The sequence below is a fragment of the Phocoena sinus genome, chromosome 2 (genome assembly GCF_008692025.1).
Source record: "Phocoena sinus isolate mPhoSin1 chromosome 2, mPhoSin1.pri, whole genome shotgun sequence".
In the NCBI taxonomy this organism is placed as follows: Eukaryota; Metazoa; Chordata; class Mammalia; order Artiodactyla; family Phocoenidae; genus Phocoena; species Phocoena sinus.
This window is the reverse complement of record NC_045764.1, coordinates 84687594-84702515: the sequence shown is the minus strand read 5'-3', so window position 1 is coordinate 84702515 and position 14922 is coordinate 84687594. Positions and strand designations below refer to the sequence as shown.

Here is a 14922-nt window from a genome sequence, read left to right as displayed (position 1 = left end):
TGAGTCATTTTGCTCACTCATCTTACCTGTGAGTAAAAACAATGAAATGTGAGAGTATCCTGTAATTCTAGAGATAAACCTATTATGTACAATATAGGTATGATTGCATTCTATTGGGGGCAGATATTACCTTTTATTTAACTCCGCACTCCCAGCACATAGCATTCTTCCTGACACATGGTAGGCACTTAATAAATGTCTACTGAGTGAAAAAATGAACAAATGAACAAACATAGAACCTCTGATTAAAAGCTAAAAACCAGTGAGCATTAGTTTCCTAAGTCCACTATAACAGATTACCACAAACTAGGTTTTAAAACAGTAAATCTTTATTCTCCTACAGTTCTACAGGCTGGAAGTCCAAAATCAAGTTGTGTGCTGAGTGGTGTTCTCCCTAGAGGCTCTAGAGAAGGAACTGTTCCACACCCCTCCCCCAGCTCCTGGTAGCCTCAGGCATCTTGACCTGGGGCTCTATAGCTCCAACCTCTGCATTCACATTATCTTTTTGTCTAAGTACCTTCTCCCCTGCTCTTCTCTTATACACTTGTGACTGGATTACCAGGATGATCTCATCTCAAGATCCTTAACTTATTGATATAGGCAAAGACCCTTTTTCCAAATAAGATCACATACACAGGCTCCAGTGGACCTATCTTTTAGGGGGCTGGGGGCACCATTCAAGCCACGACAATAGGGTATAGTATAATATCAATTATTTTTTAAATAAATACTGTGTGGAGGAGTAGAGAGTAATAAGAAGAGGAGAAAACAAAGATACAAAGATGGGAGAGAAAAGAGAGTAATAAAATGCCTTCACAAGTTCACTGTAGTTCATTCTGATCTGTATAATGGAATCAAGAGAAATTTCTGTATTTTCTTTATACTCTTAAATTTTCTTAATTTTCTACCCACAAAAGACAGATAATATACCAATCTAAAATGCATGGGTTGGTCTTGGATTGGAAGAACTAACATTGCGAAAATGACTATACTACCCAAAGCAATCTACAGATTCAATGCAATCCCTATCAAACTACCAATGGCATTTTTCACAGAACTAGAACAAAAAATTTCACAACTTGTATGGAAACAAAAAAGACCCCGAATAGCCACAGCAATCTTGAGAAAGAAAAACGGAGCTGGAGGAACCATGCTCCCGGATTTCAGACTATAGTACAAAGCTACAGTAATCAAGACAGTATGGTACTGGCACAAACAGAAATATAGATCAAGGGAACAGGATAGAAAGCCCAGAGATAAACCCACACACATATGGTCACCTTATCTTTGATAAAGGAAGCAAGAATATACAATGGAGAAAAGACAGCCTCTTCAATAACTGGTGCTGGGGAAACTGGACAGCTACATGTAAAAGAATGACATTAGAACAGTCCATAACACCATACACAAAAATAAACTCAAAATGTATTAAAGACCTAAATGTAAGGCCAGACACTATAAAACTATTAGAGGAAATCATAGGCAGAACACTCTATGACATACATCACAGCAAGATCCTTTTTGACCCACCTCCTAGAGAAAGGGAAATAAAAACAAAAATAAACAAACGGGACCTAATGAAACTTAAAAGCTTTTGCACAGCAAAGGAAATCATAAACAAGACAAAAAGACAACCCTCAGAATGGGAGAAAATATTTGCAAATGAAGCAACTGACAAATGATTAATCTCAAAAATATACAAGCAGCTCATGCAGCTCAATATCAAAAAAAAATCCAATCCAAAAATGGGCAGAAGACCTAAATAGGCATTTCTCCAAAGAAGATATACAGATTGCCAACAAACACATGAAAGGATGCTCAACATCACTAATCATTAGAGAAATGCTAATCAAAACTACAATGAGTTATCACGTCATACCAGTCAGAATGGCCATCATCAAAAAATCTAGAAACAATAAATACTGGAGAGGGTGTGGAGAAAAGGGAACCCTCTTGCACTGTTGGTGGGAATGTAAATTGATACAGCCACTATGGAGAACAGTATGGAGTTTCCTTAAAAAACTACAAATGGAACTACCATATGACCCAGCAATCCCACTACTGGGCATATACCCTGAGAAAACCATAATTCAAAAAGAGTCATGTACCACAATGTTCATTGCATATCAATCTACAAAAGCCAGGACATGGAAGCAATCTAAGTGTCCACCAACAGATGAATGGATAAAGAAGATGTGGCACATATATACAATGGAATATTACTCAGCCATAAAAAGAAACAAAATTGACTTATCTGTAGTGAGGCAGATGGACCTAGAGTCTGTCATACAGAGTGAGGTAAGTCAGAAAGAGAAAAACAAATACCATATGCTAACACATATATATGGAATCTAAAAAAACAATGGTTCTGAAGAACCTAGGGACAGGACAGGAATAAAGATGCAGACGTAGAGAATGGACTATGGAATTGAGGACACTGGGAGTGGGAAGGGTAAGCTGGGAAGAAGTGAGAGAGTGGCATGGACACATATACACTACCAAATGTAAAACAGATGGCTAGTGGGAAGCAGCTGCATATCACAGGGAGATCAGCTCAGTGCTTTGTGACCACCTAAGAGGGATGGGATAGGGAGGGTGGGAGGGAGACACAAGAGGGAGGAGATATAGGGATATATGTATATGTATAGCTGATTCACTTTGTTATACAGCAGAAACTAACACACCTTTGTAAAGCAATTATACTCCAATAAAGATGTTAAAAATAAATTAATTAATTAATTAGATGCATGGGAGGAATGAAGCCATTGAGATTATCTCAGGAGATCTGAAGCAAAATGCCCTTGTAGTAGAAATGTGTATACAATTCATCAGCAGTAAGTAGTTAATTGACAAATGCTGTCAAAACATTTGTTTGGTTTGGTATAGACAACCACTGGGCTCTGACTGAAACCAAATTTACTCAGTATAATATTATGATCTCTTTCAGCTTTCAGATTTTACGATCTTAAGAAGGTTTTACATTATTAAAGTTAATGTTCGAAAATCTCCAAGGCTTTCGTGGTTTAGGTTTAGGTTTGTTTTTTCAAAAGATATTCTAGACCTCTCCCTATGACAACAGAGAAGAGATACATAAACCTATTTTTGAAAAAAAGAATCAAGTTTTAAATGTTACATAGAATGTGGTGTATTTTTAACTTCCACTGTCATCTCAGATAAGTGGGTCCTAGCTCCAGAGAAGCCTGCTATTTTGGTGAGCAGCTGCATGGGTTTGAGTTCACAGCCAAGGCAGAACCAAACTACTCTGATTAAAAAAAGGAGACAAATATGAGGGGCCCCAGATACTGAGAGGAGACTGAAGACAGCTGTACTGAGCACTGAATGGGGAAAGGAGAGATGATAAAGGCCAGCAGCAGAGAAAGAGAACTTTGGGGAAGAAAAATGTCAAAATGGGATTTCATATTGTTTGCTATGGAGTTTGTGAAATAAACTTCCTCATTTATATCCCCCACAAAGTCTTCATTCAACTCTATCTTGCTCCCTAATGCTTTCACCTGGGGGGTTCTTCAAGGGAGCTTTAAGAGGAGAAAAAGAGAGCCACTAACATCTGGGTTATATAAACTTTAAAAAGAAATTAGGAGATGCCACTGAAAAAAAACCCATGTGCAGAGTTTTGAAAGTACTATAATTTCCTGTTATTTCAAGATGCACCTCACTTGGGGAAATAGTCACCATTTAGAAATTCAACACAAAAAATTGTATTCATGCAATGTAATAATTGATTACAATGGAAAATCACTTATAAGAACTACAGCAATGTCACGGCTCACATACAGAAACCAGCGCATTGGCAAATGGACGCTTCCATTTGCAAAGCTGACATGCAGAATGGCCCAAGAAATGATCAGTCCAAGACTTAAGAAACTGAAATTAATTTATTGGGGGTGAAACTATTTTTGAAACACTTTTACTCTGAGTTAGCACTGTGAGCTAAAAATTAAATCAATTTTAAACCATTTGCACTGAGTCCAAAAAGTACTGAGGCTACTCCCATTAGTTTACCTTTGAATTCATTGTCATTTAAGCCCATAATAGTGTGTTTTATTAACACTGTTTAAAAAAAGAAGAATCAATATTTTTCACCTCAAATTTTCCTTTCAAATATGCAGATTTCTTCATATAGACCCTGAATAGCTGTCCCCTAGACCCAATGGTACCATCATAACATAAATTATTTACATGGGCTGGAGGTAAAAAAAAAAAATTGAGTTGGTGCTCTGCCTTGTGTTTAACCACAGAAGTCTCCACTCCCCCTGCAAGTCCACAGGCCCTGATGAAGATGAAATAACTCAAAGCAGGGTTCATCTGTTCTCCCATGTAATCAATAGAATTCCAGAACCTTGCACGTTCCCACTCCCCCACTTACAAGAAGCACACAGACACACTAAATACGTGTCAGCTGCAGATTCATTAAGTTCAATGACCTTGGGCATTTTTTTGTTGAGGGAGCTCAAGGACAAAAAGAGCATCTTTAATAAGAATAATAAGCCACTGTTACCCAAGACCAACATTTGGGATCAAATCCAATACAGGGGGATAACATCCATGAATTACTCCTCTCCTGAGTAAGTTATTGCCAAGAATTCAACAGCAAATGATAGAGCTTTTGAGCACAGGTCTACATACCTCTAATCTGGGAGGACAAAGAAGATGGGAAGAGTTCCTTCAGAGCTGCCTGAAAGGATCTGCTAGCCACACTTCTGAATCTCTGCCCAAATTTACTCAGGGAATTCTGCAAACCAAAACTGATGCAGATACTTTACAGATGAGTGCAATATAGCTAGTAATTGCAGTATAAAACTTATAGTCAAACTGTTTCAAATTATTGATGTTTGGGGATTTACATGTGTCACTAATATATTTTTTAAAGCAGAACATTTTGGGGTTTTTTTCATATTGTGCTATGATTAAGAAAAGATAAACTTGAAACTTGCTGGTTGGTGGTCTGACATGAAACCCTTGTCTCTGGAAACTCCCACGTGTGACGGAAGTGAAACCTTTCATGCTTTAGTCAATATGCCCAACCTGTTCCTGCTCACTCTTAAACCTTCTGATAAAAGTTGCTATCAGTAGACTGAGTAATAATGCTTCAAGTTCCAATTACTTAATATAGGAAATAACAGGTTCAATGTAATCATTCTCGGTGGATTTTGTAAATATATCACAAAAACCCAGTCTTATGGAAAAGGGTAACTATCAATTTAGAAAGATGAAGAAACTATACTTTAAAATTAAAATTTAGACTAAATATCAAGCAATAGGGAAATGGTTATGTGAATTATAAGACATGAACTCAAAGGAATGCAGCCCTTAAAAATGCAGCCCTTAAAAATTAGGTATATAAAGACAATAGAAAAAGGTTTGTAAAACGGTAATGATATGATGTGAAGTAAAAATGGAAGGCGGGAATTCCCTGGCGGTCCAGTGGTTAAGACTTGGTGCTTTCACTGCTGAGGGCCCGGGGCTTGACCCCTGGTCAGGGAACTAAGATCCCACGAGCCGTGTGGTGCAGCCAAAAAACAAAAAGTAAAAAGAGAAGGATAAAAACATATACACACAATTATTAGAAATCTTGGCATAGAAAAAAAGACAGAAAGGAAATGTAAGAAAATAGTAATAATTACTTTTGGATAATGGAAGCATGAATGTTATTTTATTCCTTCTACTTTTTCCTACTTTCCAAATTTCTCTTAATGAACATATGCTACTTTTATAATGGAAAAAAACCCTACATACTAAAGAAAAAAAATGAAACGAAATTTTCTATACTAATATCCAGTGGGAGTTATCACTTAAACCAGAAAAGTCGATTAAACAGAGAGAAAATTTGCACCTACTGAAATAATATATTTGTTTGCATAATTATGCAGCATCTAGGAGTACCAGACTTGAAGAGTACAGACAATATTCTGCAGTAAAGAAAGCCCTTGTCTCTCCCTATAAATACTCACAGTTTCCAAATGAGAAATGATTGAAGAAGATTGATGGGAAGAGTTCTGTGAAAGAGTCTGGGAGATTTAAGCCAAGTGTACCAAAGCTCAGGAAAGTATAAAGTGGAATTTGTTACACAAAAAGCTGATGGGCAAGAGCAGTTTGAAATCCAGAGAAGGCGGGAAAACATCCCGCCTGAAAGAGGGACGACTGCACCAGAGCATCTGAGCTCAGATTGTTCTAAGGCACAAGTGTAAGTTCAGAAGATGTTAGGGAAGTAAAAACTACTAAGAAAAAGTAACGCTGACTTTATTTGTTCTTAGTGACAAAAGCCACTATGCCAACAGCCAGCAAGATCAAACAGAGAATCCTGAACTGAGAATCCAGAGGCCAGGCTTATCGCATAGAGCTCATTTTCTTCTCGGCTCAATTCTCTCACCTGTAACTAAAAGCAGTGCCATCCAATAGAAATAGAAGGTCAGCCACACATGTCGACCAAAACGGTAATCTTAAATGTAAAATAGATAGCTAGTGGGAAGCAGCCGCATAGCACAGGGAGATCAGCTCGGTGCTTTGTGACCACCTAGAGGGGTGGGATAGGGAAGGTGGGAGGGAGACACAAGAGGGAGGATATATAGGGATGTATGTATATGTAGAGCTGATTCACTTTGTTATACAGTAGAAACTAACACACCACTGTAAAGCAATTATACTCCAATAAAGATGTTAAAAAATAAATAAATTTTCTGGTAGCCACATTTAAACAAGTTTTTCAAAAGGTAAATTTAATAATATGTTTGACTTAACCCAGTGTATACAAAATACTATAATTTCAAAATGGAATCAATATAAAACAAATTATTAATGACATACCTTACATACTCTTTCTGGTACTATGCCATCAAAATCTGGTATATACTATATACTTAATAACACATCTGAATTTGGACCAGCCTCGTTTCAAGTGCTTAAGAGCCGCATGAGACTAACGGCTACCTAGCTGGGTAGCAGAAGACCTCCACACTCCTTCCCTTGTCCCAAATCCATACGACTAGAAATGCTGATGGGACAGAACAAAAATTGGAAGTTGCACAAATACATGAAAGTCAGAAAATGATTCAGAGTTGAGGATAACACATGTAATGGGGAAAGAAATAAAAGATGAAAATGAGAAAAATTAAAATCTGAATTTCTGAAGGAAAGAAAAATATGGCAAAATAATTATTGATTGGCCATGTGTTTGACTAAAAATGTGAGCCTTACTACAAAAAAAATGTAAATCGGCATTACAGAATTATTCCTTTGTGAGGATTTATGTGAAAAACTATGCTTATCATTTTAAAAAAATTAATGGAATTCCTTCCCTTGGATGTCTTTTGAAATTTGAGAGATACATGCATAGAGATACAAGTGTAGGTAAAGAGATGGCCTTGACTAGAGGTTCTCGATTGTGTCTGCATAGTAGAATCATCTTGGAAACTTTATAAAACACCAGAGCCTCCCCTGCAAGCCCCTCACTTACTTGCTCTGGGCATGGCTGGGGCACAGATACAATGGGCAGCCCACGTTGAGGAGTGTCATATGGGATGACCTCTGCGGGAACTTTCAGACTCCCTCTCACTGCCCCTTACCTGCCCAGGTGCTCTCATGGTGGCCAGTGGCCCAGGATGTTAGCATAACCTGAGAAACCCTCAAGAGACACACTAAGTATCTCCTGGTACGTTTTCCACAGGTTCAGTCAGCAGACGGCACTCGTAGCCTGGGGGAGAGTGTGCACTTCCTATACAGCAGGCACAGTAATTTCTAGAAATTGGAATTGTTCGCTTCTACTTAGTTTTAAAACTTAAGTCACCAAAAGATTTTATCAAAGGCTAATTCAACACCTATTTCTTAAGCACTTTCGCATATTTAACAGATTGTAGACACAGAAGATTGGTCCTGACTGGAAAGGAATATAAGTAACAAAACCTTGAAAAGGAAGGCTATAAAGGGAGAGTTTTGTCTCTCTAATTATTGTGTGGCTTAAGTTTACATTGTTCATTTGCTTGCACAATGCTAAGAACATAGATGAATAATGCTCCAGGCACTAAAAGTGAGGATATATATATTTATTCACATATAGATTACATTTAGATAAAAAATATATATATATTATGTTTATATTTCTATAATTGTGTACAACGCCCTTCAAATGCAAAATAAATAGAGAAGAAGTGGTCAGACCACGAAGTCTACATTTACACATCACAACACGAGTAGGTAAAAGGCTAATTTAGGTTCTTACTTGCCATGGAACTCTGGACAAGTCATTCCTTTTCTAGGCCTTAATCTCTCCATCTCTAAAAAGAGGCACTATCACCTACACTCTGGGGTTTTATGAGAGTTAAATGTGGAAGCACTGGAGCCCACGCATGGTAGTTGCTGAATAAATATATGTTGAATCTGAATGTAAATGCCACGTTCCTTGCTTCTGAGCGCAGGAGAAGGGAGACCTGAAGGCCAGAATGACAACTAATTGCCCAGAGTAGCACATCGATCACTTACACAGACCAGGTTTCCTGACTGGTGCTTTCATCGTACCCCCTTTCCCTCAGGAATCTCCTCCCCGAAGCTGACCATGCCTCCCCTCCCTCGAGGACAAGCCAGTGAAGGCTCCTGCCCTAGCCTGAACCTCAAGTCCAGAAGCCCTCTGCCAGAGGACACAGGGAAGCCACAGTACTTAGAAGTGCCCACCCCAGTGTGATACCCACATCCAGCAACATCTGGATGCCTCTGATCCCCTCCAGGCTTTTTACTTTATCTGTGCATTATGACCCATTGGTGTCTAGCATAGACCCAAAAGCACTTTCCTAACATTTTCCATTAACGTTGCCATGGGATTAAGTATGCATTAACTACTGTCTTAGATCAACTTCCCTAAAAGCAGATCCTGAGATGAGGATTCATATGTAAAGGGTTCTTTAGGAAATCACTTCTGGGAGAAACTGGTAAGGAAGATGAGAAGCAACACATGGAAGGGGAAGAAGCCACGCGAGGGTATGACTGCAGGCAAAGTCCCATCCTCAGCCTGATCTCAACAGGCACTTGGGGTGCTAACTGCACCTCAGAGCTTGTCCAACTTGAGGCAGGGGTGCTGCTCTTTCTTACCCCTGCACCAATCGGTCATTGGCTCCAATAGCCCAAGGACAGTGCTCTGAAGAAAGTAGCAAATAATGCAGACAGGAGCTGAGGGTGAGCACAGGAAGACAGTAGTGGTCTGTGCAGAGCGCTGAGAGCATCCTCTATGACCACCAGCTCCAAAAGAGGACTCAGAGCTCCCTGGGCTATCTCAAATCTAAGCCCATTTGATTTCTCCAACTTCTCAGATTCCAAGAAGTGAAAAGCCAGTCTCCATAGCCTGAGAACATTCTGCAAAGACCACAACCCCAGCCACTGGAATTGGCTAGTAATGGGACTCAGCAAAATTTTACAGATCAAGCTCCTCTGGTAGATTGCCCTCTCAGCAAGAATACTTGTTACTGCTCAGTTTGAAAATTCCATAGACACTGTGCTAGGCTCAAGGGACACAGACATGATCAAGGGAGATGCCCTAAAGGAGCTCACAGTAGAAGGTAATCTTACAAATGGAAAATCTTGTGTGATTTTTAACCGAATCCCAAAGAATACTCCATTCTCAATGATGTGCTTCTACCTTCAACATCACAGGATCAGCAACAACACTTTTCAAAACATCACCCCATATCAAATTACAAAGAGATGTTACCTCATAAGGAATAGACAAGAAGCTAAATGAAGCCACAAGGAAGTAAGACCAATGCTACTTCTAATTATAATGACAACGATAGCTAGCATGTGTGGGACACATACAATCATCAAGTTTCTGAATATCTAAGTTACTGGATACTCCCATGGCCTCCAGGTAGAGGTGTCAATATCTATCACTGCCCAAATATTGTCACAAAATTTAACTGGTAATTTGAGAGACATTAAAAGATATGCTCAGGCTATTAGTTCAAATTCATTATGTAATTGTACATATTTTTAACATACTTCATGAGAGATGATACTTCAAAGTAATGAGACTGATTATCAAATGTTCCTTGGGGAATTAGTCAGATCATATTGTCAGATGTAATTCCCAGTCAGAACTGCAAAGCTTGAGGAAATCAGGATAGGCAACAGTCCAGCTCAAAGTCACACACTACATTAGCTTACAAAGAGTCACCACTTCTCAAGAACTTGCTCAAGACCATAGAATTATTCAGGGTCAGGACTAAACTCAAGTCTCCCTGAGCGCAAAACCCATACTTTTAAACACCATGCTGTAGTGGCAACAATTCAAAACCTGCTGACATTGGAAATGAACCACATGGTTCCAGGCATCTTTATGGCTTATCCATGTCACATCAAGATCACACTTTCAGAGGCTGTGTTTCTACAACTGTGGTTTTAGATTAAGATCATTTTTTTTCACTGTGCATTTAATGCCATTTTCTAAAATAATCCAATAAGGAAAACTATATGTATTCATTACATTATTAATAATCAGTCAATGTTTTGGTTGCAGAAGGAGATTAATTACTTTAATCCTACCAGTTATTGTCTAGACTACCTAGCCCCTCTTGATATCCATTTCTTGGAATTTTCCATCTCATGTGACTAATATGTTTTATGATATTCCCTTTAAAAATTACATTCTTCACAGTACCCAAATGCTTCAAAATCATCAGCAGATGTGATTGGCTGCCAGATTAAAGTACAATGTTACAAATTTACTTTGTCACATGTTAAAAAAAAGGGACAAAGAAAGAGACTAAGAAACATGGAATGAAGGTTTGAAATTTCCCTTTTTGCTAAGTTTTCTGGAGGTGTTTTTGCTGTTGTTTGTGTATAAATACACATTTTAAACCATTTCAGATTCAAGAACCATTCCCGTGTACATTTCTTTATAGATGGATGAATTTAACAGCAATTCAAGATCTGTGTTATGGTGGATAATTCATTCTAAACTCAACTATCAAGTTAATAAAAAATGCTTATCACTATCACGTGATATGTGTTGAAGTCTCTCTAGCAATATTCCCAGAAATTACCAAAGCAAATAATTCAAATACATTAAACATCTGCTACAAACATCACATGTGTGCCAGTTCTAAATAGTATTAGATCTAGAAATGAAAAGTAACAATAATATGTCTGTGTTCCACAAAGGAAACTCCAAAGGAATTTGAAGTAAAAGTTGAGTGGGTAGCACAAACATTTGTTGAACTTAAAAAAGAGCCATGAGGATACAAAGGACTTACACTGTAATTTGTAATAAGTTAAAGGGGGAGGGGTTAAGAATCTGCCTGCCAACGCAGGGGACACGGGTTTGATCCCTGCCCCGGGAAGATCCCACATGCCGCAGCGCAACTAAGCCATGCGCCACAACTACTGAGCCTGCGCTCTACAGCCTGTGAGCCACAACTACTGAAGCCCACGCGCCTAGAGCCCCTGTTCTGCAACAAGAGAAGTCATGACAATGAGAAGCCTGTGCACCGTAACTAAGAGTAGCCCCTGCTCGCTGCAACTAGAGAAAGCCCACACACAGCAACAAAGACCCAACCCAGCCAAAAATAAAAGCAAATAAATAAATTTTTTTAAAAAGTTAAAGGGGGAAAGAAACATATATTCAATTAAATGAGAAAGCCACCAATTGTCAAGACCTGTTTTGTGACCAGACATCTTAAAAATAGCATAAAGAATATATTTCTTACTTGCTGTCAATGAGCACTTCAGATTGCCGATTATTCACTTGATTATCACTCTTGTGGCGAAACTGAAAATCAAAGTGTTTGTGAAAAAACATATTAAATCATACTTTTTCAGCACAAATAGTGACACTGAAAATACTTTGAGTTCATCTGCTTGGACAATATCACCATCAGTCTAAAATGAGCATGACTTATGCTTACCTTGGACCCAGCTCCACATGCTCTAAATCTGAATCAAGACCCTTCCCACTAAACTTCATGCTCGGTGTCACCAATGCAACAAGTCTAGCTACATGCTCTTCCAATTCCCACACATTTATAGTTGCTTTGAAGAAGACAATGTGCCCTTTACTCTGCCACACAGTTCCAGAGAAAACCATACATTAATTTTGATGTCTTTAACAAGGAACGGGGCTTCCATTTCTCTCACATATGTGCTCAATACTTTACTGGAACATCATTCATTCTGTTTTATGGATTTCTTTGAAGTCAAGCAATTACTTGTAACAACATGTATTCTTCTTCTCCAGAAATTCTAATTGTTAACAGTGATCTTATGAAATACTGAGCATTTAAAACAAAAATCAGAATACAATACTGAACCACATTTGGTGTGGATTTATGTTTTTATGCCCAAGTGATCCTATTTCTTATTTTGTATTCCAGTAATGAAAATATCTTATATTGCTTAGAAGAGTCCACATATTATGAGCCTTCTACTAAACTCACAAATTAGCGGCCATTCAGATAAGGCTATCTACATGAGCTGCCAAGACCAGATAGTAATAGGCTAAAGTAGAGATAAGATGTTATTTCAATCAATTAGCCTAAATGCACAGATGAACAGGAGATAAGAAATTTTGATTTTATATATTATAATCATCAGGATTATTACTTTTTCCTTTAAAAAAAACTCATTGTATCAATATCACAATATATAGATTGCTTTCATTAGCCCTTCCATTTTTCAACGTTCCTCCCAAATTCATCCCAATCTTTCTATTAGACTATGCTCAGTGCCTACAATTACACTGATTGCCAGGTATAAGTCAATGAATATTACTAGGGAAATAAAGATACTTAGCATTGGTTAACATGAAAAGAGTTTATAGTACTGGTAGAGGAGTAAGTTAAGCTAGCCCATCCTTGGCATGCAAACTTCTTTCCACCAACACTGCCATAGACGGGAACATCATTTTGAGAGAATATATAATTTGACAGGGGTGGATAGTCTCTGCTCCTCCATACCTACACCCTGTCCTCCTACACTCTGCCCTGTGCCAGGGGAAGCTGACCTATTTAATCCTTGCCCTTTGGCTATTGATCGGGCTTGGCCAATAGGTGGTACTGACAGAAACTCATGGGGCCAGAGGAGAGGAAAATGGGGTATGTATTCCTGGCTTCTTTTGAGCTGAGTCAGCAGTGGCCACTTCCTCTACAGGTAGCCCTCAGCTACAGCTCCAGGTCCAGCAATTGCTTCCTCCTTTTGCTCCTTCAGGTCTAGAAGTATTATTGCCACCTATGTTGTTGCTACCCTATGTGCTTTTTCTCACAACCCTTTAAGTAGTCCCTTCATTATTAATCTTTCTCCAATCTACCCCCATTCCAAGGTGACATGTCTTTCCTGCCAAGACCCTGACTAACCGGCCCATACTATCACAAAAGTAAAAGCATATTCAAGCATTAACTGCAGAAGACACAAAAAGAGACTTAGTATTTAGTCACGTCTGTATCTAACCTGAAAATAGTCCCCTACATTGACTAGCTGGCATCACAGAAAAGGACCAAGCAGTTTACCACCTAAAAGCTGAGGGGCCCACTCTCTGGGCCTCAGGATGCTCAGGCTTTGCCAAGGGGTCTTGGGATTGGCACAGATGGAGTCTGGAAGGACTAGAAACAGTAATCCCACATATGAGTTCAGAGGAGATATAAATCTGTCAGTCACTGGCAAATAGAGAGCTACTGAGGCTAGGGTACAGGCAATCACCTAGGAGAGAATAGAGCTTGTCTGGATTTAGAATGTTTGGTTTGCCCAAGGCTTTGTTTTAAATCTTTGAATTTGAATGACCTTTGGATTATGGAGACTTCAAAACTCTCTGCTGTCTTATACCTTAATTATTTACATTAGTTGCCCGACTTTTGAAGTTATTTGATATCGTAATTTCTGGTATAATGAGCAGAGGATGTGAGAATGCCTAATATCTACCAACTCCAAAAACTTAGACAAAGACTAGAGATATAGGATAAATAATACTTCACTAGGTGGAAGCAGGTTTGTGATCCAATTCTGGTCTTACCACTAATTGGTTGTATGTTCATTAGAAAATATTTAGTTCCTTACAGGCTTTAGTTTCCTCAAGTATAAAATGAGGGTGTGAGTCTAGTTATTGAAGCCCCCTTGCTATTATCATAAACAGGCTCTGGCTCTATGACATCTATTTTAATCATCAAATAAGTAACCATAGAGTTTCTTATGGTGTTTACCAAAAGAGCTTCATTCAAAAATTTCAAATGGATCTCTATTTTCTACTTCTGAGAGGTCACAATTGAAACTGAGACCTTAGGAATGCTCAAAAGCAAATACTTACATAATCATCTGTGGCATCTTTGACAGCTGTCATAGTTACCACCAGGACCAAAGGTACAATGGTGGTAAACCAGGTCAAGGAGGAAATTTCTGGAATCAGCTGAAACAAATATTTCAAGTAGTTTAGGGCTTTTAAATTTCATAAAGATAGCTTTCAATTTTTGTCAATTTTATGACTTGACAGAAATTAATGAAATGATATTCAGATATTTGTACAAATATGGAACAGCTTTTCAATAATTAAGTGTTTGCACTCAGGTATAAGACACATAGAATAGACGTATCATTGAAACAATTTTCAGACTGCCTGACAAAAATTAAAATTTTATAGCAAGTTGAGAAGCTTCTTGAAACCTTTCACAAATGATGATCTTTCTCTAGGATGATAAATGTCACCTATCTTTTCTCAGCTTCTCATTTCAACTTTTCACAGTTTTACCAATTCCCAAAGAGAGAATCTTTTTTCTTTTTTTTTTTTGCGGTACGTGGGCCTCTCACTGCTGTGGCCTCTCTCCCGTTGCGGAGCACAGGCTCCGGACGCGCAGGCTCAGCAGCCATGGCTCACGGGCCCAGCCGCTCCGCGGCATGTGGGACCTTCCCAGACCGGGGCACGAACCCGTGTCCCCCGCATCA

The 14922-nt window shown here is 38.6% G+C and overlaps 1 protein-coding gene across 11 annotated transcripts in view; it reads right to left on the bottom strand.

Moving 5' to 3' along the window:
• Positions 1–14922, bottom strand: part of ATP8B4 (ATPase phospholipid transporting 8B4 (putative)) — a 305179-nt gene that overhangs the window by 160184 nt on the left and 130073 nt on the right. For 10 of the 11 annotated variants that reach the window (XM_032624347.1, XM_032624361.1, XM_032624352.1 and 7 more), the window contains 2 exons: positions 14291–14389; positions 11706–11767 (listed from right to left, as the gene is read on the bottom strand). In XM_032624347.1, coding sequence (XP_032480238.1) covers positions 11706–11767; positions 14291–14389 — 161 coding nt within the window. Of the gene's footprint in view, positions 1–11705; positions 11768–14290; positions 14390–14922 lie in introns of those variants that run through there. The other variant, XM_032624358.1, reaches the window with a different exon arrangement.